Source organism: Pezoporus flaviventris, unplaced genomic scaffold (assembly GCF_033815535.1).
Source record: "Pezoporus flaviventris isolate CSIRO_AGI_PZ_B2104156 unplaced genomic scaffold, CSIRO_AGI_Pfla_v1 ptg000116l, whole genome shotgun sequence".
NCBI classification, from domain to species: Eukaryota; Metazoa; Chordata; class Aves; order Psittaciformes; family Psittacidae; genus Pezoporus; species Pezoporus flaviventris.
In genome coordinates, this window is record NW_026892664.1 from 1,529,699 (window position 1) to 1,549,704 (window position 20,006).

The following is a 20,006-nucleotide window of genomic DNA, read 5'->3' on the forward strand; positions in this document are numbered from 1 at the left end:
TCGATTTTCATTACTTGGGTCACATCTTCCAGCTCCGTGGTGGTGGCTCAGGAGCTGCTTTGCCTCCGGCATGTCTATGTGAGCAGTGAAAAGCAGCTCTAAATCCCCATTAATAACACCAGGAGACCACACGCATTGCTCACAGGACATCTGAAATGAGGAGTCTGGCTCTGGAGGGGGAGCTCACCCCTTCAGCAAAGGGTCATCAAATAATGATGACTTAAGCATGGCTCTGCTTGTCAGATACCAGCCACGCACACTCCTGCTTTGCTCTCTGGTGTAACTCTGTCAAGTGATGATTAATGTTAGGCAAGATAAATCAATGAGGATTTATTCTACCTGTCATAAGCTGTGATAATAGGAGCTGCTGGTTTCTCCCAGGGAGAACTTATCTTTGGTCAAACCCGAATATATCTTTTGTCTCCAATTTAGGCATCTTGTCTAAAGCAAAGTGGGGTGGAGAAATTCTGGCTCTGCACCATCCTACGCTAAGGAAAGCCACATTTGGCCTCAAAGAGCTCCTCCTGGGTCACAGAGAACAGCTATTTATTCCTCATGTACTCACCCTGGACTGGCAGCACCCAACAGATGAGGAATAATTCCCTTTTCCCAGCAGTTACTGGGGAATTCAAGGACTTCCATGTGTCAATGGCTTGAGAGGAACTATGAGGAACCCTGCAGTTTATTCATTCTGGTGTTGCCCTCCCTCCTTTGCTGTTGCCCTCCCTCCTTTGCCTTAAAATATCTACTTGCTTCTAAGTGTGTTTGTGATGGTTGTGGTGTTTAGCCTTGGGAACTTGGTGTTTTCCTCTCTCAAAGAGAATTTACCTTATATTGACTTGTATGTATGTAAGTGGTGTAACTGATTGATAGACAAAACCTGATATTCTTAACATTATTGAGGGATTTGGGCCTGTTTAGCATTTCAATTTGAAGACATAAATCAGGCAAACTGCTTATAGGTTCACTATGGTTGAAGATAATTATACGTCCCACTCTGAGCTTATTCTCCTAGGCTTCACAAACAGGGAAGACCTGTGGGTGATGTGCTTTGTCTTATTCCTTGCCATCTAGGTGGTTACCTTCATAGGAAACCTGGGAGTAATTGCATTAATCAGAATGGATTTCTGCCTACACACCCCCATGTACTTCTTCCTAAGCCACTTCTCTCTCCTGGATGTCTGCTGCTCCTCCACCATCATCCCTCAAGCCTTGCTCAATATTCTAGTGGAGCAGAAGGTGATTTCCTTCATTAGATGTGCCACTCAGCTCTTCTGCTTTGCAACCTGTGCCACCACCGAGTGCTACGTGCTGGCTGCTATGGCTTACGATCGCTACATGGCCATTTGTAACCCCCTTCCCTACTCCACGATCATGTCCCAAAGGCTTTGCATTGGGATGTTGGCTGGTTCCTACTTAGCTGGCGTGATCAGCTCTACCATACACACGGTTTCCATATCTCTAAAAGACAGCATAAAGCTGTCTTTTAGAAACTAATCCCCATGAGCACCTCAAACCATCCACACAGAGGATGCTTTGTTGTGTTTGTTTTCAGCTCCCTTCAATGCAATATTAGATGATCTCTGTGGAAGTAAAGGGAAACACTGAAAGGAAGAGGTATGTGATAGATGGGGAAAGACAGAGCAAACTGTCCTGGGCCTGCCTTCCTGGGTAGGTCTCTGCAGGAGAACTGGTCTTGGAGGTGTTGATGCAGCCAGAAGGAGTTTGGGGAGAGAGGACTTGAGAGGTTGTTTTGCTGATCAAGTCAAACTAATTATCCGAGGGAGGAGGATCCTTGGGAGAACAGTTTGCACAACACAAGCCTCTGAGGTAATGCCTCCTGTGAGATAAAACCCCTCCACCAGCCAGCCTGGAGCATCCTGCTCCCAAGCATCTCTCCTTCAACCCATCGCATGGGCTCCAGGAGGAGCTGCAGGCACTGCATCCACCACCACCTTCCTCTTTAACCAAGCAGGTACAAAAGGGTTTGATGGGTGGTGGGTCCAGTTTGACTCTGGTCATGCTGCCTCTCACATGCTTGATGGCATGTTATATTTCACTCTTCTTCAGGGACTGTATTGATAGGGCAAGGGGTGATGGGTTTAAACTGAAACAGAGAAATTCAGGTTGGTGATAAGGAAGAAGTGCTTTACTGTGAGGGTGCTGAGGCCCTGGCACAGGGTGCCCAGAGAAGCTGTGGCTGCCCCATCCCTGGCAGTGTTCAAGGCCAGGTTGGACACAGGGGCTTGGAGCACGCTGCTCTAGTGGAAGGTGTGCCTGCCCGTGGCAGGGTTTGGAGCTGGGTGAGCTTTAACTTCCCTTCAACCCAAACCATTCTATCATAGCCCATGGTGTGAATAAAAGTGCCCTAGTATGCCTAGTAGGTTTGCTTCAAAAACTCCAATATTCCTGACCCCATCTACAACTGATTTAGCGATATTTTAGCATGAGAATATCCAAGCTAAAGCCTTAAAATTTTGGTTTATATATGGTATGTTTTGTATTTTACACCCTTAGGTGGATATTTGGGTTGCTCATAGGAAGCTCACTGCAACCACAGCAAAGCTCTGCTGGAGCCAAGTCCACTGCTTTCCCTTAACATTATGCAGGGTGGGTGTGTTCAAAAGCAGATAAACTTAGAACCTAAAGGAAATTTCAAGTACATGGCTTTGTGTGGTGTTGAAAAGGATGCAGCACAAGTAATGAAGCTACAGAAGAGCACTGATCCACTCTGAAAAATACAAAAAAGGGAGAAAAATAATCCTTAAAATTCCCAGAAATGAGTGAAGAAAATACAACATCTTTTCTGTTTTCCACATTTTGTGATGTACTTATTTGCTTTTATTGTATTACGTTTGGATAGACATGTTTCTCACTGTTTCATTAGTGATGTGTATATCAATCATTGTAGAATTATTCTCTTTTCATTTCTGTTCGTGTAATGAGCTCCTTCACCTCTTTGACTTCAGATCTTGAGTTACAGACAGAAATACACCATTACAAATACACCATTTTCTATTGCATTTACTTTGTGGATTAAACTCCAACTAAACTTCCACATTATTTCTCTTGTAGGGATGTGTTTCAGTGATTCCTTTCATTTCAATCCAAATCCATCAACTTGTTGAAATGACAGATACAGGAAACCTCACTGTTCTATCCGGCTTCATCCTCTTGGGTTTCTCTGATGCCCCAGAGGTACAAACCACCATCTTCAGTGTCTTCTTATCCCTCTATGTTCTCATGGTGCTGGGGAACCTGACAATGATCCTGCTGATCAACACTGACCCCCACCTCCACATCCCCATGTACTTCTTCCTGAGCCACTTATCTTGCATGGATGTTTGCCTTTCCTCTGCTATCATCCCAAAAGCTCTGGAGACCTTCCTGCTGGAGAGAAGCCACATCTCCTTTTGGGGTTGCTTTGCCCAGATGTATATTTTCCTGGCTCTGTCTGTGAGTGCTTCCTCCTTGGGATAATGGCTTACGACGGATACACGGCTGTGTGCAAGCCCCTGCTCTACACCACTACCATGACCAGGGCGCGTTGCTATGGCATGATGGTGCTGGTGTACACCATCGGGTTCCTCACCTCCCTGGTGCACATCACGCTGGCAGGGAGGTTGTCCTTCTGTCAGGCCAGGAGCATCAACCACTTCTTCTGTGAGCTGCCCACCCTCCTGCAGCTCTCCTGCTCAGACACAAGCACAAATGAGGTCTTCCAGGTTTACCACGCTGTGTTAAACACCGTGGGCCCTCTCCTGATGATCCTGGTGTCCTACACCTACATCCTCCACACTGTCCTGCAGATCCCTTTGGCCACGAGGAGGCTGAAGGTCTTCTCTACCTGGGCCTCCCACTTGGTTGCCATCACCACCTTCTATGCACCCGCGATCCACACCTACATCCAGCCTCATGAGGCATCCTCATGGAATCAGGCAAAGCTGGTGTCGCTGTGTTACTCCATCCTCACCCCAACCCTCAACCCCCTCATCTACAGCCTGAGGAACAAGGAGGTGAAGGGGGCTCTGAGGAGGCTGTGGGAGCGAAAGCTGCTGCCACATCTATGCAGGGTTTGAAAGCACATTTGGAGCTCTTCAGTACTGTGGAGGTAAGGAAGAAACACGTGGTCATGGAATTGATAATTACTGGCCATTATTTGTCATTATTGGTCCCTGTTACTCATTATTACAGTTAAGGAGATCACAAAGCAAGTGCAGGGTATGGAGAACCTGCACAACAAATGGTTCTCTTCAAACAGCTTCAGGCTGTTTTAAGTGTGGCCTGAGAATTCAATATTTCATCCAAATAAGTATCAGCTCCTCAATAGCAGCCCTGAGACACCACCTTGGTTTTTTGTGTCTTTATTGTGCTAAATGAAAGTAGAGCCCACAAAAAGGAGGCTCAGACTTCACATAAGGCACTGACCACTGTCTCCATTGCCCGCTTGATAAGCATTTTCTCAATGATGAACTGGGGGAAGGTCAAGAGGATTTGATCCAGCTCTGCTGTCCCCAACACAAGGTGGAAGTGGAGCTGCTGGAGCAACTCTAGAGATGCAACAAGGATGCTCAGGGGCTGGAGCAGCTCCTGTGGGGAGCCAAGCTGAGAACATAGGGTCTGTGCAGCCTGGAGAACAGAAGCTGTGTGGAGACCTCAGAGCAGCTCCCAGTGTCCGAAGGGGGCTACAAAAAACCTGTAGGAGGCAAAGGGGAATGGCTTGAACCTGGCAGAGGGGAGACTGAGATGAGCTCTTAGGCACAAGCTCTTCCCTGTGAGGGTGCTGAGGCGCTGGCACAGGATGCCCAGAGAAGCTGTGGCTGCCCCATCCCTGGCAGTGTTCAAGGCCAGGTTGGACACAGGGGCTTGGAGCAAGCTGCTCCAGTGGAAGGTGTCCCTGCCCGTGGCAGTGGTTGGAGCTGGATGAGCTTTAAGGTCCCTTCCAACACAAACCAAGCTGCAATTCTAAGAAATAAAGCTCTGACAGTCTGTTGGTCAACAAAGCCTTTGTGTTAAATGGGTACAAGTCATATCTGAGCCTCTGCTCTGCCGAGAATTTAAGTAGGGGTGTAAAGAGCCTGAGTGCAGGTGAGAGGGAGGATCAGGGGTCTTCCTCTCCCCTGAACACCCAAGGTGCTGCTTGCCTGGCTATCTTGACAAAGCTGATAGAGCAAGTGCAGTACTCAGCTGTCTGCTTCTGGGATTTCAAGCTGCATTATTCACCCTGCACAAGCACACCCAGGTATTCTCAGTGCCTCTTTCCGGATTCATGTAGTTCTTTTCAATAATCTTTTAATTAAATTATCCTTCTTTTCTAAATTAGGTTGAGGGTTATTTCTCCCTCTGTTACACTGATTTTCCCACTTCACAAGCCTTCGGTTTAGCCCAGTACTCAGTGGGGAAGAAAGACATTCAAAACCACACAGAAATCCTTTTCTACCCTTCTCCAGTCCATCTCCCCGACTGTCAGTCTGGTGCCTTCTAGCAGAAAAACAGGTTGACATTGAAAACATCTAAAGCCATCTACATTCTTCTCCTTCTTCCTTCCCCACACTTTCATAGCTCAGTTTTCTCCTCTCATTGCCCCATCCTTTGACTTTTCTAAATGTCTGGGACAAGGTTATAATTTAATATTTCTCCTAAGGGTTTTATCATGTCTCTTCATCTAGGAGAAGCATTCAGGACACACCGGAACTCAGGATTCTTCAGATGAAGACTGGGAAATCTGACTTCATCCTGTTATATCCTCAAAGCAGCCACGTTTTGAGCCAGTGCTTTTGACCAAAGTGGTGTACAATCACTAGTCAAGTGTATGGAAATAAAAGCATCTGATGAAAAGGACTCCCCATGACCAGCGCAAACCATCCACACAGAAAATGCTTTGTTGTGTTTGTTTTCAGCTCCCTTCAATGCAATATTAGATGATCTCTGTGGATGTAAAGGGCTTCCTCAGGGAAACACTGAAAGGAAGAGGTGTGTGATAGATGGGGAAATACAAAGCAAACTGTCCTGGGCCTGTCTTCCTGGGTAGGTCTCTGCAGGAGAACTGGTCTTGGAGGTGTTGATGCAGCCAGAAGGAGTTTGGGAAACAAATGGTTTTCTTCAAACAGCTTCAGGTGATTTTAAGCATGGACTGAGGCTTTGATAATTCATCTAAATAAGTATCAGTTATTTAATAGCAGGAGTGAGATAGCACCATGGTGTTTTGTGTTTAAATTGTGCTAAATGAAAGTAGTTCCCACAAAAAGGAGGCTCAACCTTGAGGTAAGGCAGTGACCACTGTCTCCATTGCCTGGTTGATAACTGTTCATCCCAAGGGAGCTTGAAGATCTGAGGGAAGGACCAAAGGTTCAATACAGCTCGGGTATCCCCTGCAGTTCTGATACAGTTTTGGTGTCTATAGAATCCTAGAATCATAAAATAGTTAGGGTTGGAAAGGACCTTAAGATCATCCAGTTCCAACCCCCTGCCATGGGCAGGGACACCTCACACTAAACCATATTGACCAAGTCTCTGTCCAACCTGGCCTTGAACACTGCCAGGGATGGAGCATTCACAACCTCCCTGGGCAACCCATTCCAGTGCCTCACCACCCTCGCAGGAAGCAATTTCTTCCCTATATCCAACCTAAACTTCCCCTGTTTAAGTTTTAACCCATTACCCCTTGTCCTATCACTACAGTCCCTAACGAAGAGTCCCTCCCCAGCATCCCTATAGGCCCCCTTCAGATACTGGAAGGCTGCTCTGAGGTCTCCACGCAGCCTTCTCTTCTCCAGGCTGAACAGCCCCAACTTCCTCAGCCTGTCTTCATACGGGAGGTGCTCCAGTCCCTGAGCATCCTCGTGGCCTCCTCTGGACTTGTTCCAACAGTTCCATGTCCTTTTTATGTTGAGGACACCAGAACTGCACACAATGCTCCAGGTGAGGTCTCACAAGAGCAGAGTAGAGGGACAGGATCACCTCCTTCGACCTGCTGGTCACGCTCCTTTGAATGCAGCCCAGCATATGCTTGGCTTTCTGGCCTGCAAGTGCACACTGAAGCTGTCTCATGTTCATTTTCACATCGACCAGCACCCCCAAGTCCTTCTCTGCAGGGAACATAAGAAGGCCATGGACCTGCTGGAGTAAGTCCAGAGGAGGCCACGAGGATGCTCAGGGGATGGAGCAGCTCCCTTATGGCGCCAGGCTGAGAACACTGGAGATGTTGAGCCTGGAGAAGGGAAGCTGCTTGGAGATCTCAGAGCAGCTTCCAGTGTCTGAAGGGGGCTACAAGGATGCAGGAGAAGGACTCTTCATCAGGGACTGTAGGGATAGGACAAGGGGTGATGAGTTCAGAGTGAAACAGGGGGGATCCAGATTTTATGTAAGGAAGGAATTCTTTACTATGAGGTTGCCGAGGTGCTGGCACAGGGCGCCCAGAGAAGCTGTGGCTGCCCCATCCCTGACAGTGTTCAAGGCCAGGCTGGACACAGGGGCTTGGAGCAAATTGCTCTAGTGGAAGGGGTCCCTGCCCATGTCAGGGGTTGGAAGTGGAGAGCTTTTAGTTCCCTTCCAACATAAACCAGTCTGGGATTCTGTGATACCTGATATGAGCATTCAATACATTTATCCCATGCATGTGAGCTGGAGCAGTGCTAAGGACTTGTGATAGGCACACATAGGTTAGCGTGTGGCCAGAAGTATGTCCCAACTAAAATCTTCCTGGGATGTGTGGTCTTTACATCTTTTCCTTTCTGGATGCTCAGTACCAGGTTTCTGCTTTGTGGATTTGACCATGTCACATCCCCTTCTGTATGTCATCACATTATTGAGGAGGAAGATGCTCTAAATGAAACAGTAGATGGAGGGGTTTTAACATTTAATCAAAACACACCATTTCTGTTTAATGAACTGTACAACTGCTGGAAGAACAAGTACTTGTATAATGACAAAATGAATAAATTTGTGGTTTAAAATAAGTACCTTTGGAAACCGTGGTCTTCTGCAAAGAACTGTGATGAATAATGAATGAATGCAATGGCAACCAGTCAAAATCTAATTTAAGTTGGTGTGAAGTGAAATGCTCACTTTATAAGCTTTTAATCAAAGTTTCTGATGGAGTTTTCATGAAAAATAGAGACATTTGGACAATTCCCTCAAGAAAAGAGAACACAACATGTGAAGCAACTTACTTAGAATAAGAGAGGGACTCTTCATCAGGGCCTGTAGGGACAGGCCAAGGGGAATGGCTTGAACCTGCCAGAGGGGAGATTGAGATGAGCTCTTAGGTAAAAGCTCTTCCCTGTGAGGGTGCTGAGGCACTGGCACAGGGTGCCCAGAGAAGCTGTGGCTCCCCCATCCCTGGCAGTGTTCAAGGCCAGGTGGGACACAGGGGCTTGGAGAAAGCTGCTCCAGTGGAAGGGGTCCCTGCCTATGGCAAGGGTTGGAACTGGATGAGCTTTAAGGTCCTTTCCAACACAAGCCTCTCTGGGATTCTGTGATGGGCTTGGGAGCATCCATCAGAGCCACCAGTGACAAGGGCAACCCTAAAGCACGCTTCAGAAGGGCCTTTTTCCCCTGTTGCTGCCCATTTCAGTCCTTTACCACACTCCTCACTGTTCCTCCCCATCTCCTTCATTCCACTTTTGGGCACCGCTCCCTCAGGCTCTCCTTTGTCTCTTGTGCTTCCAGCATGATGGGTGGAAGAAGGTGAATGTCATCATCAAGGAGAGCACAAGGACTGGGGCTGCCTTGGTCCCCAGTGGGATAAAGAAACAAATTCCCCAGGAAGCTGTCATCAGGCAGAGTAAGGACAGGAGGGTGACCATGAGCAGCCAGCCCAGAGGTACCAAGGCCAAGTCACGCCTGACCAGCCCGAGTGCCTTGGGTGATGTGAGCATTGATGTTTGCATGGACAAGAAGTAGAGGACAGCATTTACCTCGTCGTTAGCAAGGTCACCACGATCTTCTGTTGGCTCCTTTGCAGCCAAACTTGTGAGCTATGGTTTGAGTACAAGGAATTGAAGATGGGTGGAAACCTGGTTCATTGCCTGTGGTGCTGGGATTGCTGATGGACCCTGGTACCAGCTCCCATTGGCGAGGTTCCCCTCAGCTCCCTGCCATGATAATGTGAATCACGGCCCTTGTGAAGCTGTAACTGCTCAGAAATGCTCCAGAAGTGGATGTCAAAGCTGGGCTTGTTCTGTGGTTTGCTCTAAGGGAGCCCAAAGCCCTGTTGTTTGCTCAAGCTGATGTCATCTCCTCTGGGAACACTTCTTCTCCAAACCAAGCAGCAAATAGAAGAGATAATGACCTGCTTTGGGCTTTGTCACCTCCTGGGCCCAAAGAGATTCACAGTCCCACATCCCCACATCACTTGAAATAGGAAGGGGGTTTGCTGATGCTGGCTCATTCCCAGGCTCCCTACACAGCTCCAGGCACGTTCATCTTCACATCCTTCTCCAGGAGCATGAGGAGGGCAGCAGAGACAGAGCTGAGATGTAAGTGAGGGGCAGCATCTTTCAGACCATCATTCTCCTGTGGTTCTCCCTTGCCAACAGCCAGCAGCTCCTGTCTTCATCTCCTGCCCTACTGCAGGGTCCTGGGCTTCTTGATGATGCTCTGGGCTTCCCAGGGAGCTGCTTGTGCTGTGTGCTCCCCATGCTGCTGCTGAGAAGGCAGGTTTGGAGATCACCCTCGTGGAGAGCACCCTCAGGAGGCTTCCTCACCTCTGAGCACAAAAGGTTTCCTGGATGAGCACCAGAAGCTTTCCTGTACAGCACAATCAGGGTGCTCCCCATTGCTGAGATGAGGCAGCTCCAAAAGATTACTTTTTTCCCCCAAAACATGTGTGCAAGTAGGGATTGCTGAGCTCTGGGGATTGCCCATTTCTGTTGGAGACTCAAGGAAAAGGTTAAAGAACCATGAAAGTTTTTAGATCTGACAAAGTGTGTCAGGAGGCAGGGCAAACCGATACTAATCACTGTGTAAAGTTGCATAGGATCATAGGGTTGTCTGGCAAATGCCCATGAGAGGATGAAGGATCAGCTCTGCACTTTGAAAGCACCACGTTTCTCTGTGTTCCAGGTTGAGCCGGATGGTCTCCAAGCCACAGGCTGAGCACTAAAGCAGGCGATGAGGTGCGGTACTAAGGTAAAGCTACTCGGGTGAGTAGAACCTCCCCACTGATTTTCAAAGTGGTCATTGCTCAACATCCAGAAGTGAGCCAGAGGAGCAGGCACCGTGTTGTGCCATGGTGTGTAACTGCTTGAGCACCCCTTTGTTCTACCTGTGCTGGCACACGACTTTCACCAACCTGTTCCTCATTGAGCTGTGCCTGAACTCTCCATCCTGCAGGACTGTCTCTGAGCAGCTCCCACCACACAGAGCCTTTTCCACTTGGGACATCCCTGCCTCTTGGAGAAGAAACCTCCAGCCAGGAGCTCACACACAAAGCACCATCCAGCCCATGGCACAAAGCAATTGCACCCAAGTGAACGAGTTCGGCCTGGCAGGCTTCACACAGGACCCGGTGACTCGGGGCAAGTTGTTCCTGCTCTTCCTGCTCACCTACGTTGTCACCATTGTGGGCAACCTGGGCATCATCATCTTAATCAGGGCCAGCCCCCACCTTCACTCTCCCATGTATTATTTCCTGGGCAGCCTGGCCTTTGTAGGCCTCTGTTTTTCCACTGTCATCACCCCCAAGATGTTGGTTGACTTGATGTCAGAGAAGAAGAGCATTGCTTATGCTGGGTGTGTGGCTCAGGTCTTCCTCTTTCAGTTTTTTGGGATAACTGAATGCTTCCTGCTGGCTGCAATGGCCTATGGCCGTTACGTGGCCATTTGCCATCCCCTGCTGTACCCCCTTGTCATGTCCCCAAAGTGCTGTTTCCAGCTGGTGACTGCCTCGTATCTCGTGGGGCTGACCAATGGTGTGGGACAGACCATCAGCATGTCCACCCTGTCCTTCTGCAGCTCCAGCACCATCCACCTCTTCTTTTGTGACATTTCCCCTCTCATCTCACTCTCCACCTCTGACACTACCCTCAGCCGCATCATCCTGACCACTGCAGCATCTCTCTTTGGTGTGTCCAGCATCCTGGTTATCCTGCTCTCCTACGTGGCCATCATCGCCACCATCCTGAGCATCAATTCAGCCGAGGGCAAGCGCAAAGCCTTCTCCACCTGCACCTCCCACCTCACCACTGTCAGTATCTCCTATGGGGCATCCTTTTTCACATACTTAAATCCCAGCTCAAGAGCAGCAGATAAATGGGCTGTGGTATTCTACGCCATGGTGACTCCCATGCTGAACCCCTTGATCTACAGCCTGAGAAATAAGGAGGTGAAGGAGGCCTTTAGGACTCTTGAAAATTAAGTGATCTTGAATGTTTTAAGTTTAGGCTCAGGTAGAACACAGATGTGGGGGAGATGCTCAGCTCTTTGTAAATTATCTCAAATAGACAACATGTTGAAGAGCGCCTCAACTTACATCATGCACTGGCTGCTTTGATTTCACCAGCTGAGAATACAAATAAGAACATTGCAAAAGCTTCTACTATTCCCTGCACTCAAGGTATGCGCTGTGTTTTGGATTGCTCTCCTGCTTGGCAAATCAGAATAAACAGAGTGAATTCTACTGTTGCACTAAATCAGACTCCATTTCTAGAGAGTTATTAAGGGCCATAAGGACACAAACACCTTTCACAAGAAAAATAGAGAGGACAGCAAATTACTAGCACAATATGCAGGATGATTTTTTAGATTTTGATTCTCAAACCTCATTGAATGATTTCCAGCACCATTCACCTCATTTCATTTCAAACAGCAAAGGCCTTAAGTTAAATGTGGTACTTGGGTCACCTCTGTTATGAATGAAGGCAATTTGAAAGCATTTTAAGATGTTTTAGTGAAGATTCCCCACCACAGGGCAGATAAAAGCAAGGAACCCCTGATCCACACCTTTGCTTTCCATTCCCCTGTTGACAGCAATAAAAGCCATGATCTCCATGGCAGCCTGACCAGAACAGATCGCAGCAGCTGTGGTGTTTTTTAACAGCCTTCAGACCTGATACGTGGCAGCCCATGGCAGCCTGGAGCAATGGCATTGCCTGCCCTAATGTCTATCCTGTTGCTTTCCTGCACAGAGTGCTGACTAGTATACAAAAAAAAAAACAAAATACACCAGTGTGCATGGATGATTGATGATGGAAGGATGGATGATGGATGAAAGGATGGATGATGGATGGATGGATGGGTGATGGATGAATGGATGAATGGATACATGTCAATCCCATAAGTCTCATCTCCTATTAGTTTCCCATCTAGGTTGGAGATGCCTTGCGTTGTTTGGATTTGGGGTACAAGGTGGATTTTGGAATGGTTTAGGGGTACCGTGGGGATTGGAAGGGATGGACATGCCTGGGGTTGGTTGGGTTTTGGGATACCATGTAGTATTGGGGTGGCTTAGCACTACTGGGATGGGTGGAGATGGCTGGGGCGGAGTGGGTTTCTGGTTACCGGATGGGTTATGGGATGCTTCAAGGGTCTCAGGGCTCCTGGGAGCAGTGGGAATGTTGGGAGTGATGGAGATGCCTGGGATTGAGGTAAAGCAGGACCCTCATGCGAGGACGTGGAAGCTGTGGGGCTGGGGGTGTGGCAGAGCTGTGGAGTGGGCATCAGGCCCCATGGGTCTGGGGTGGCCATGGAGGGTGCTACATCAGGAGAGCTGCTGCAGGTGATGGAAGCCCCTTGAAGGAAGCTGCTGAGAGCCAGGCTGAGAACACTGGGGCTGGAGAAGAGACCTCCGAGCAGCTTCCAGTGCCTGAAGGGGGTTACAAGGATTCTGGAGAGGGACTGCATTGCATTGCCTTGAAGAACCAGCTCCATCTTGCTCTCAACAGAGTGCTCCCAATCTACAGCTTGCAATTAAGGGTGGTTTTGATTTACCGCTTACAATTCCCCCGCTGGAGCCTCACAGCATGCACATAGATCCCATAAGCCCCATCTCCTATCAGTTTCCCATCTGGAATGCTGAAACCCCATTGTCAAGAGCAGCACCGAGGCATTGAAACCCTCGAAGGGTCCAAACCCAAATCAATCTATTACAAACAGGTTCTTTCATCAATTTGGGGGCTGTTTTGGCCTGGTTTTCAGGGTGCTTTGGGCTGCTTTGGGTGGTTTGGGGTGATTTATGGTGTTTTGAGGGAGTTTGGGTTTGTTTCAGGGTGTTTTGGGGGTGTTAACCTGTGGTAGAGGGGGGTTGGACTGGTTTTGGGGTGTTTTGATCTGTTTCAGGGGTGTTTTGGGGTGGTTTTGGGCTGGGTTTGGAGTGGGTTGGGGTGTTTGAGACTGCTTTGTGGGTGTTTCGAGATGTTTTGGGGTGTTTTGGGCTGTTTTGCAGATATTTTGGGCTGGTTTGGGAGTGTTTCGGGGTGTTGTAGGGGTGCTTTGGAGTGTTTTGGGCTGGTTTTGGGGTATTTTTGGGCTGGTTTTAGGGTATTTTGGCTGTCTTGGGCTGTTTTGGGGGTATTTTGGGGTGTTTTGAGCTGGTTTTGGGGTATTTTGTGCTGTTTTGGGCTGGTTTGGGGGTATTTTGGCTGGTTTGGGGTGGTTTGGGGGATTTGGGGCGGGTTTTGGGGTATTTTGGGCTGGTTTGGGCTGGTTTTGGGGTATTTTGGGCTGGTTTGGTCTGGTTTGGGGGTATTTTGGTTGTTTTGTTCTGGTTTTGGGGTATTTTAGGCTGGTTTGGGCTGGTTTTGGGGTGCTGACGTGCCACCCCCCCAGTGCAAAGGGCCGTGTCCCTGTTCTCCCTCACAGAGCCGGTCCTGAGCCCCCACTGCTGGAGAGGCCGCTGGGGGGGGGCCCCCATCAGGTACAGGGACCCCCCGATATGGAGATCCCCCCTGTCCCCCTTGTATGTGGGGCTGGGACCCCCACATGTGGGTCTGGGATTGCCCCCCCAATATGCAGACACCCCATTCCCCCCCTCCCCATTGCCCTTTGCCCCCCCCAGCTGCCCCCCTTGGACCTACCCCAGAAGGTGTTGCAGCTCGAGGCCAGGCTAAAGCAGCTCCACAGCGACCTCCAGAATGTACCATTTTGGGGGGGTTGGGGTGATTTGGGGCTGTTTTGGGTTCTAACTGGGTGCCACCCATAGGAGAAGCAGGACAAGGTGTTTTGGGGTGTTTTGGGGGTGTTTTGGGGGTAGTTTTCAGGGTTTTGGGGTGGTTTTCAGCTGTTTTAAGGCTCTTTTGGGCCTCTGGCCCTGTGTGCCATAGGAGAAGCAGGACAAGATGTTTTGGGGCTGTTTTGGGGGTGTTTTAGGTTGTTTTTGGCCAGTTTTGGGTCTGTTTTGGGGCTCTGACCCTGTGTCCTATAGAAGAAGCAGGACAAGATTTTGGGGTGGTTTTGGCCTGTTTTGGGGTTTGCTTTGGGGTTTTAGGCCTGGTTTTCACCTGTTTTTGTCCAGTTTTGGGGCTATTTTGAAGCTCTGACCCTGTATCCCACAGGAGAAGCAGGGCAAGGTGGTTTTGGGGCTGTTTTGTTTTTCTGGGGTGTTTTGGGTCTGTTTTGGGGCTCTGACCCCGTATCTCATAGCAGAAGCAGGACAATGTGGGTTTTGGCTTGTTTTTGGGGTGTTTTGGGTTGTTTTGGGATTTATTTTGGGGCTCTGACCCTGTATCTCATAGCAGAAGCAGGACAATGTGGGTTTTGGCTTGTTTTTGGGGTGTTTTGGGATTTATTTTGGGGCTCTGACCCTGTATCCCATAGGAGAAGCAAAACAAGGTGGCTTTGTGCTGGTTTGGGGGTGTTTTGGGGCTGGTTATGGGTGATTTTCTTCTGTTTTTCTCCTGTTTTGGGGCTCTGACCCTGTATCCCGTAGCAGAAGCAGAACAAGGTGGTTTTGGGGCTGTTTTGGGAGTTTTTTTGGCCTGTTTTGTGTTTCTTTTTGCTCTCTGACCCTGTATCACACAGCAGAAGCAGGACAAGGTGATTTTGGGGTGGTTTTGGCGTGTTTTGGGCTTTGCTTTGCATGTTTTGGCCTGGTTTTTGCCTGGTTTTGGCCTAGTTAGAGGCTGTTTTGAGGTTCTGACCCTGTATCCCATAGCAGAAGCATTACAAGGTGGTTTTGGGGTGGTTTTGTCCTGTAGGAGAGGGACTGGTTCGAGACCATCTTAAAAATCTGAACATGCACAAGTCCGTGGGTCCTGATGAGATCCACCCGCGGGTCCTGATGAGATCCATCCGCGGGTCCTGAAGGAGCTGGTGAATGAAGTTGCGAAGCCCCTGGCCGTCATATTTGAGAAATCATGGCAGTCAGGGGAAGTTCCCGATGACTGGTCTCGTGGTTTAAACCCAGTCAGTGAACTCGTTCACTCACTCCCCCCACTTCTTTCATTCCCCCTACTCCCGGGGGGGACGGAGAGGAGAATCAAAAAGAATGCAACTCCCCCGGGTTGAGATAAGAACAGTTTAGCAACTAAGGTATAATACAGATCAATACTGCTACCACCAATAATAACAATGATAAAGGAAATAACAAGGGAAGAGAATACATCACCTCACCACCAGCCAACCGATAACTCGCCCCCCCCAGCCTTACCAAGCACCGACCGATACCTCCTCCAACCCTGCAGTCTCCCAGCCCTTCCAGGTAACTCCCAGTTACATCCTGGCCATGACATGCTGTGGTATGGAATACCTCTTTGGCTAGCTTGGGTCAGGTGTCCTGTCTCTGCTTCCTCCTGGCTTCCCCTCCTCCCTGGCAGAGCATGAGGCTCACAAAGTCCTTGGCCTAACCAAAACATCACTGTTATCAGCTCTGTTCCCAGGCCGAAAGTCAAAACACTGCACTGCACCAGCTACCAAGAAGGAGAAAAATGACTGCTACTGCTGAACCCAGGACACACCCTCATGTGCAACATCACCCTCATAGTGGTGATATGCCATAGCTCACCCCTCCATACCCCAATGGACTTTTTCACTGGCAATTTGTCCTTCCTGGACCTCTGGTATTCCTGTGTCTACACCCCCAAGATGCTTCTGAACTGCATCTCTGAGGACAAGAGCACCTCATTTGCTGGGTGTGCTGCTCAGTTCTTTGTCTGCAGTGGCTTGGCCTGCACCGAGAGCTACCTGCTGGCAGTGGTGGCCTATGACAGGTACGTGGCCATCTCCAACCCACTGCTCTATGTTGCTGCCATGTCCAAGAAGCTCTGCATAGGGCTGGTGGTCACCTCCTACCTCAGTGGCTTTGCCAACTCTACCCTCATTGCCAGCTACACGTTCACCCCCAGCTTTTGTGACTCCAACGTCATCGATGACTTCTTCTGTGACCTGCTCCACTGGCAAAGCTCTCCTGTGATGTGACAGACAGCTACCAGTCCCTCCTCTACTTCATCCTGACCTTCAACACCATCCTCCCTTCTGCACTCATCCTCATGCCCTACGTCTCCATCTCGGTTGTTATCCTGAGGATGTGCTCAACCGAGGGGCAGTGCAAAGCCTTCTCCACCTCTGCCACCCACCTCACCACCATCACCCTTTACTATGGCTCCATCCTCTTCATTTACACTCGGCCCAGCTCCTCCTATGTGCTGGAGAGGGACAAGGTGGTCTCTGCGTTTTACATGGTGGTGACTCTCATGCTGAACCCCTTCATCTACAGCCTGAGGAACCAGGAGGTGAAGGAGGCACTGAAGACACTGATGAAGAGACAGACAGCTTCCTAACAGAAGAAACCCGGGGGTTATGTCCCTAATGATGCACACAGCAAGAAGCGCACAGACCTTGTATTGCTTGTGCCTTCCTTTGTTACTTATCACAGCATGCAGGAGCATAAGCTCTCCTGATCTTGAAGTGCATCGTGAGGGACAGGAGATTGTAAGCAGTGAGGAGAAGCAGACAGGCCAACCCAATATGGGTGATAAGCAGCTTCTGGTTTATTTGTGACGCAGTTCACACATCTATAGGAGTGGTATTCAGCCACTCCTTCTTGGCATAACAGTATTGGTTAGCCCCCACAGCTTCCTCCACATTCTCCTCCCAGGTCCGGTCTCCGGCCACCTGTGGGGGCCACCCCCTGCCTTGCTTGCACAGTCCTCCAGAACTCTATGGTTCTGCTCTTAGAGTCATTCTGCAGCAGGAGATGGCACTGTGCGGACAGACCTCCTCTCCTTCCCACCTCTCCCCATATGCAATATATATCTGTTATAAAATGGGATGTTAGCAGCAGTTGGGATTGTTGCACATCACCTTTGCACTGTGCTTTATCTGAATTAAACATTCATTACTCATGCCCAAAAAAGTAGCGCAGCGGGAGCTACATGTGTCAGAGAATCATGGACAGCTTTGGGCTCGAAAGTACAGTAAGATCATCCAGTCCCAACCCCCAGTGACGGGCAGGGACACCTTCCACTACAGCAGCTTGCTCCAAGCCCCTGTGTCCAACCTGCCGTTGAACGCTGCCAGGAATGGAGCACTTACCACTGCTTTGGGCAACCATAAGTCATGAAGTAGCGTGTGCCTGTTCCTGAGCTGTCCCAGTTATTTCTTCACAATGATGCCAGCACCACAGACACACAATTCCATAGTCCTATTCTATTATCCCAATGAAATATACACATGAGCACAGGTAGAGCAGGTCAGATTAGATGAACCCATGTCAGGAAGCATAAAGGCAACTGGGACTGACTTCCGTTGCCTGAACATTGACTATTAACACCATGGTCTCCCTCTGAGCTTTCAGATGTTGCTCCAAAGCAGCCAAACCCTTCTGAAAGTGGCATGATGTACATGTCCAGGGCATGGCAATGTCCTGGGCCCTTCAGGACAGAGCAAATGGCACCACATATCTATATGAGGGCAACCAAACCTGACCTGGAGCATTTCAATGCATCTGTCTCCTTCCCTGCAACTTAAGTGGTAGTTTCCACCACCACTTACAGGAAAACATGCAGAAAAAGGGGTTTCTTAGTTCTTAAATTATCTTTTCCTTTTCTTTTATAAAGTTTTAGTCCAACTGAAAGGAAAACTAAAACAAAGCTTTCAAAACTGTTGGGAGGAGGGATTAGGAGATCTGGAGTAGTTTCATCTTCTTCAAATTTAGGTAAATAAAAGTTGAGTCATTAAATCAGAGTTTTGTGTCCCCACCTGTGCTCAGTGAAGGTGTGTTTCTGTACCTCCTTTTAGACTCATTAAATCAACCAGGTTGGAAAATTCCTTCAAGCTCATCCAGTCAAACCCTTATCCCAGCCCTGCCAATGCCACCACTGACCCATGGCGCTGAGGGCCACATCTACACAGTGTGTGAACACTTGTAGGGATGATGACTGCAGCCCTGTCCTAGGCAGCCTGCTCCAATGCCTGAGCACCTTTTGGGGCAGGAATTGCTCCTCAGCTCCATCTAAACCTGCCCTGGTGCAGCTTGAGGCTGTTTCCTCTTGTCCTGTCCTTTGGATTAAAACAAACTGAAAATAGGTTTGGGGGGGGGGCAGCTGATCCAGTTTAACCTCCAGGAGGCCTTCACATCCTGACTGGAATTCATTTAATCCGGAGAAAGCTATTCAGAGATGCACATACCATGGACAGAGGGTGCACAGTACAAGTCCTTCTGATGTTCAGACCTGCTCTGGACCACATCCAGCTATTTCCATCACAAGTGATGCTGCTCACTTTGCCAAAGCAAGAAGTGGTCCCTGGGGACCAACCACCCTTCCAGGAGTCATCAGCTTTAACAAGACCTTCTGGGGTTTACCAAGGAAGTTTCCTCATCACCACAAAAGCTTCTCAGAAAACTTGGATGTGACTTCTCTCACTCTTCATAACAAGCCATCAGAGATTAATTAGCTGGGGATAACAAGAAAGAAACTTTCTTCTTTGCTAACAACAAAGTTCACTTCTACAGCTGCCTTGCTTGACAGAGATGGTTCAGGCCCAAAGCCAAGGAGTTGGAGGGTCAGTGTGTTGGCATGTTTGTGTATTAAGGACAATTTCATGGGCCTGGATCATAGAATCCAACCTAGTTTGTGTTGGAAGGGACCTTAAAGCTCATCCAGCTCCAAGCCCTGCCACGGGCAGGGACACCTTCCACTGGAGCAGCTTGCTCCAAGCCCCTGTGTCCAACCTGGCCTTGAACACTGCCAGGGATGGGGCAACCACAGCTTCTCTGGGCACCCTGTGCCAGCGCCTCAGCACCCTCCCAGGGAAGAGCTTCTGCCTAAGAGCTCATCTCAGTCTCCCCTCGGGCAGGTTCAAGCCATTCCCCTTGGCCTGTTCCTACAGGCCTTGGTCCAAAGTCCCTCTCCAGGTTTCCTGCAGTGCCCCTTATGGTATTGAAAGGACACAATAACATCTCCCTGAAGCCCTTTTCCCCTGTTGCTGCCCATTTCAGTCTTTTACCACACTCCTCACTGTTCCTCCCCGTCTCCTTCCTTTCCCTTTTCGGGCACCGCTCCCTCAGGCTCTCCTTTGTCTGGAAAGCCACACACTGGAAAGGAATCACATCCCCAGTGTAGAATCTACACATTTGAAACCCAAGCATTGAAATCCTTTCCAATCAAAATAGATAAAATACATTCCCCATGTGTTGACAGTTTAAACTCACCAGCTAAGGGAGACATACCAGACATCTCCAAAGAGGAGGGCACTCACCCTCTTTTAGACATGACTTACATTAAAAACCAAACATGAGTGTCTCTCCTTACCTATTTATGAGCCAAGGTCCCATTACAGCTAAGGAGACTCAGGCCAATGCAATCAGCAGAGCTCATTCAGATCTCTTCAGCTGGAGCAATGGAGGTGTCTGCCTTGCAGTGAGAGGCATGAACCCCACCAAATCTCCCTCAACACTAAAGGGAGCTGATGGACCCAGTAAACACATAGGGGTGACATGGTGCATTCAAATGTAAGGAGATAAGTGCTTGCCCAAGAACATAGGAGATGATTCCTATTCCAATCACTAAGTACCCAAAGAAGGGGAGGTAGCTCCTACCCAGCATTTGCTCAGCTGCCTTTAAACCAGA

The 20,006-nt window shown here is 49.0% G+C and overlaps 1 protein-coding gene and 2 pseudogenes across 1 annotated transcript; all 3 read left to right on the forward strand.

Annotated features, from left to right (window-relative positions):
- The first annotated feature begins 969 nt into the window (after positions 1-969).
- Positions 970-4,034, forward strand: LOC133282190 (olfactory receptor 5A2-like; annotated as a pseudogene).
- Positions 4,035-10,621: 6,587 nt separating this feature from the next.
- Positions 10,622-11,976, forward strand: LOC133282191 (olfactory receptor 5G25-like). Its single transcript, XM_061478259.1, has 2 exons — positions 10,622-11,278; positions 11,971-11,976. The coding sequence occupies exons 1-2, from the start codon at positions 10,622-10,624 to the stop codon at positions 11,974-11,976; spliced, it is 663 nt and encodes a 220-aa protein (XP_061334243.1).
- A 590-nt stretch (positions 11,977-12,566) lies between these two features.
- On the forward strand, positions 12,567-16,715 carry LOC133282192 (olfactory receptor 9G19-like; annotated as a pseudogene).
- The last annotated feature ends 3,291 nt before the right edge of the window (positions 16,716-20,006 follow it).

Bases quoted from the DNA above. Each gene is read 5' to 3' on its own strand.
- LOC133282191 (XM_061478259.1), top strand. From the start codon at position 10,622: ATGTATTATTTCCTGGGCAGCCTGGCCTTTGTAGGCCTCTGTTTTTCC.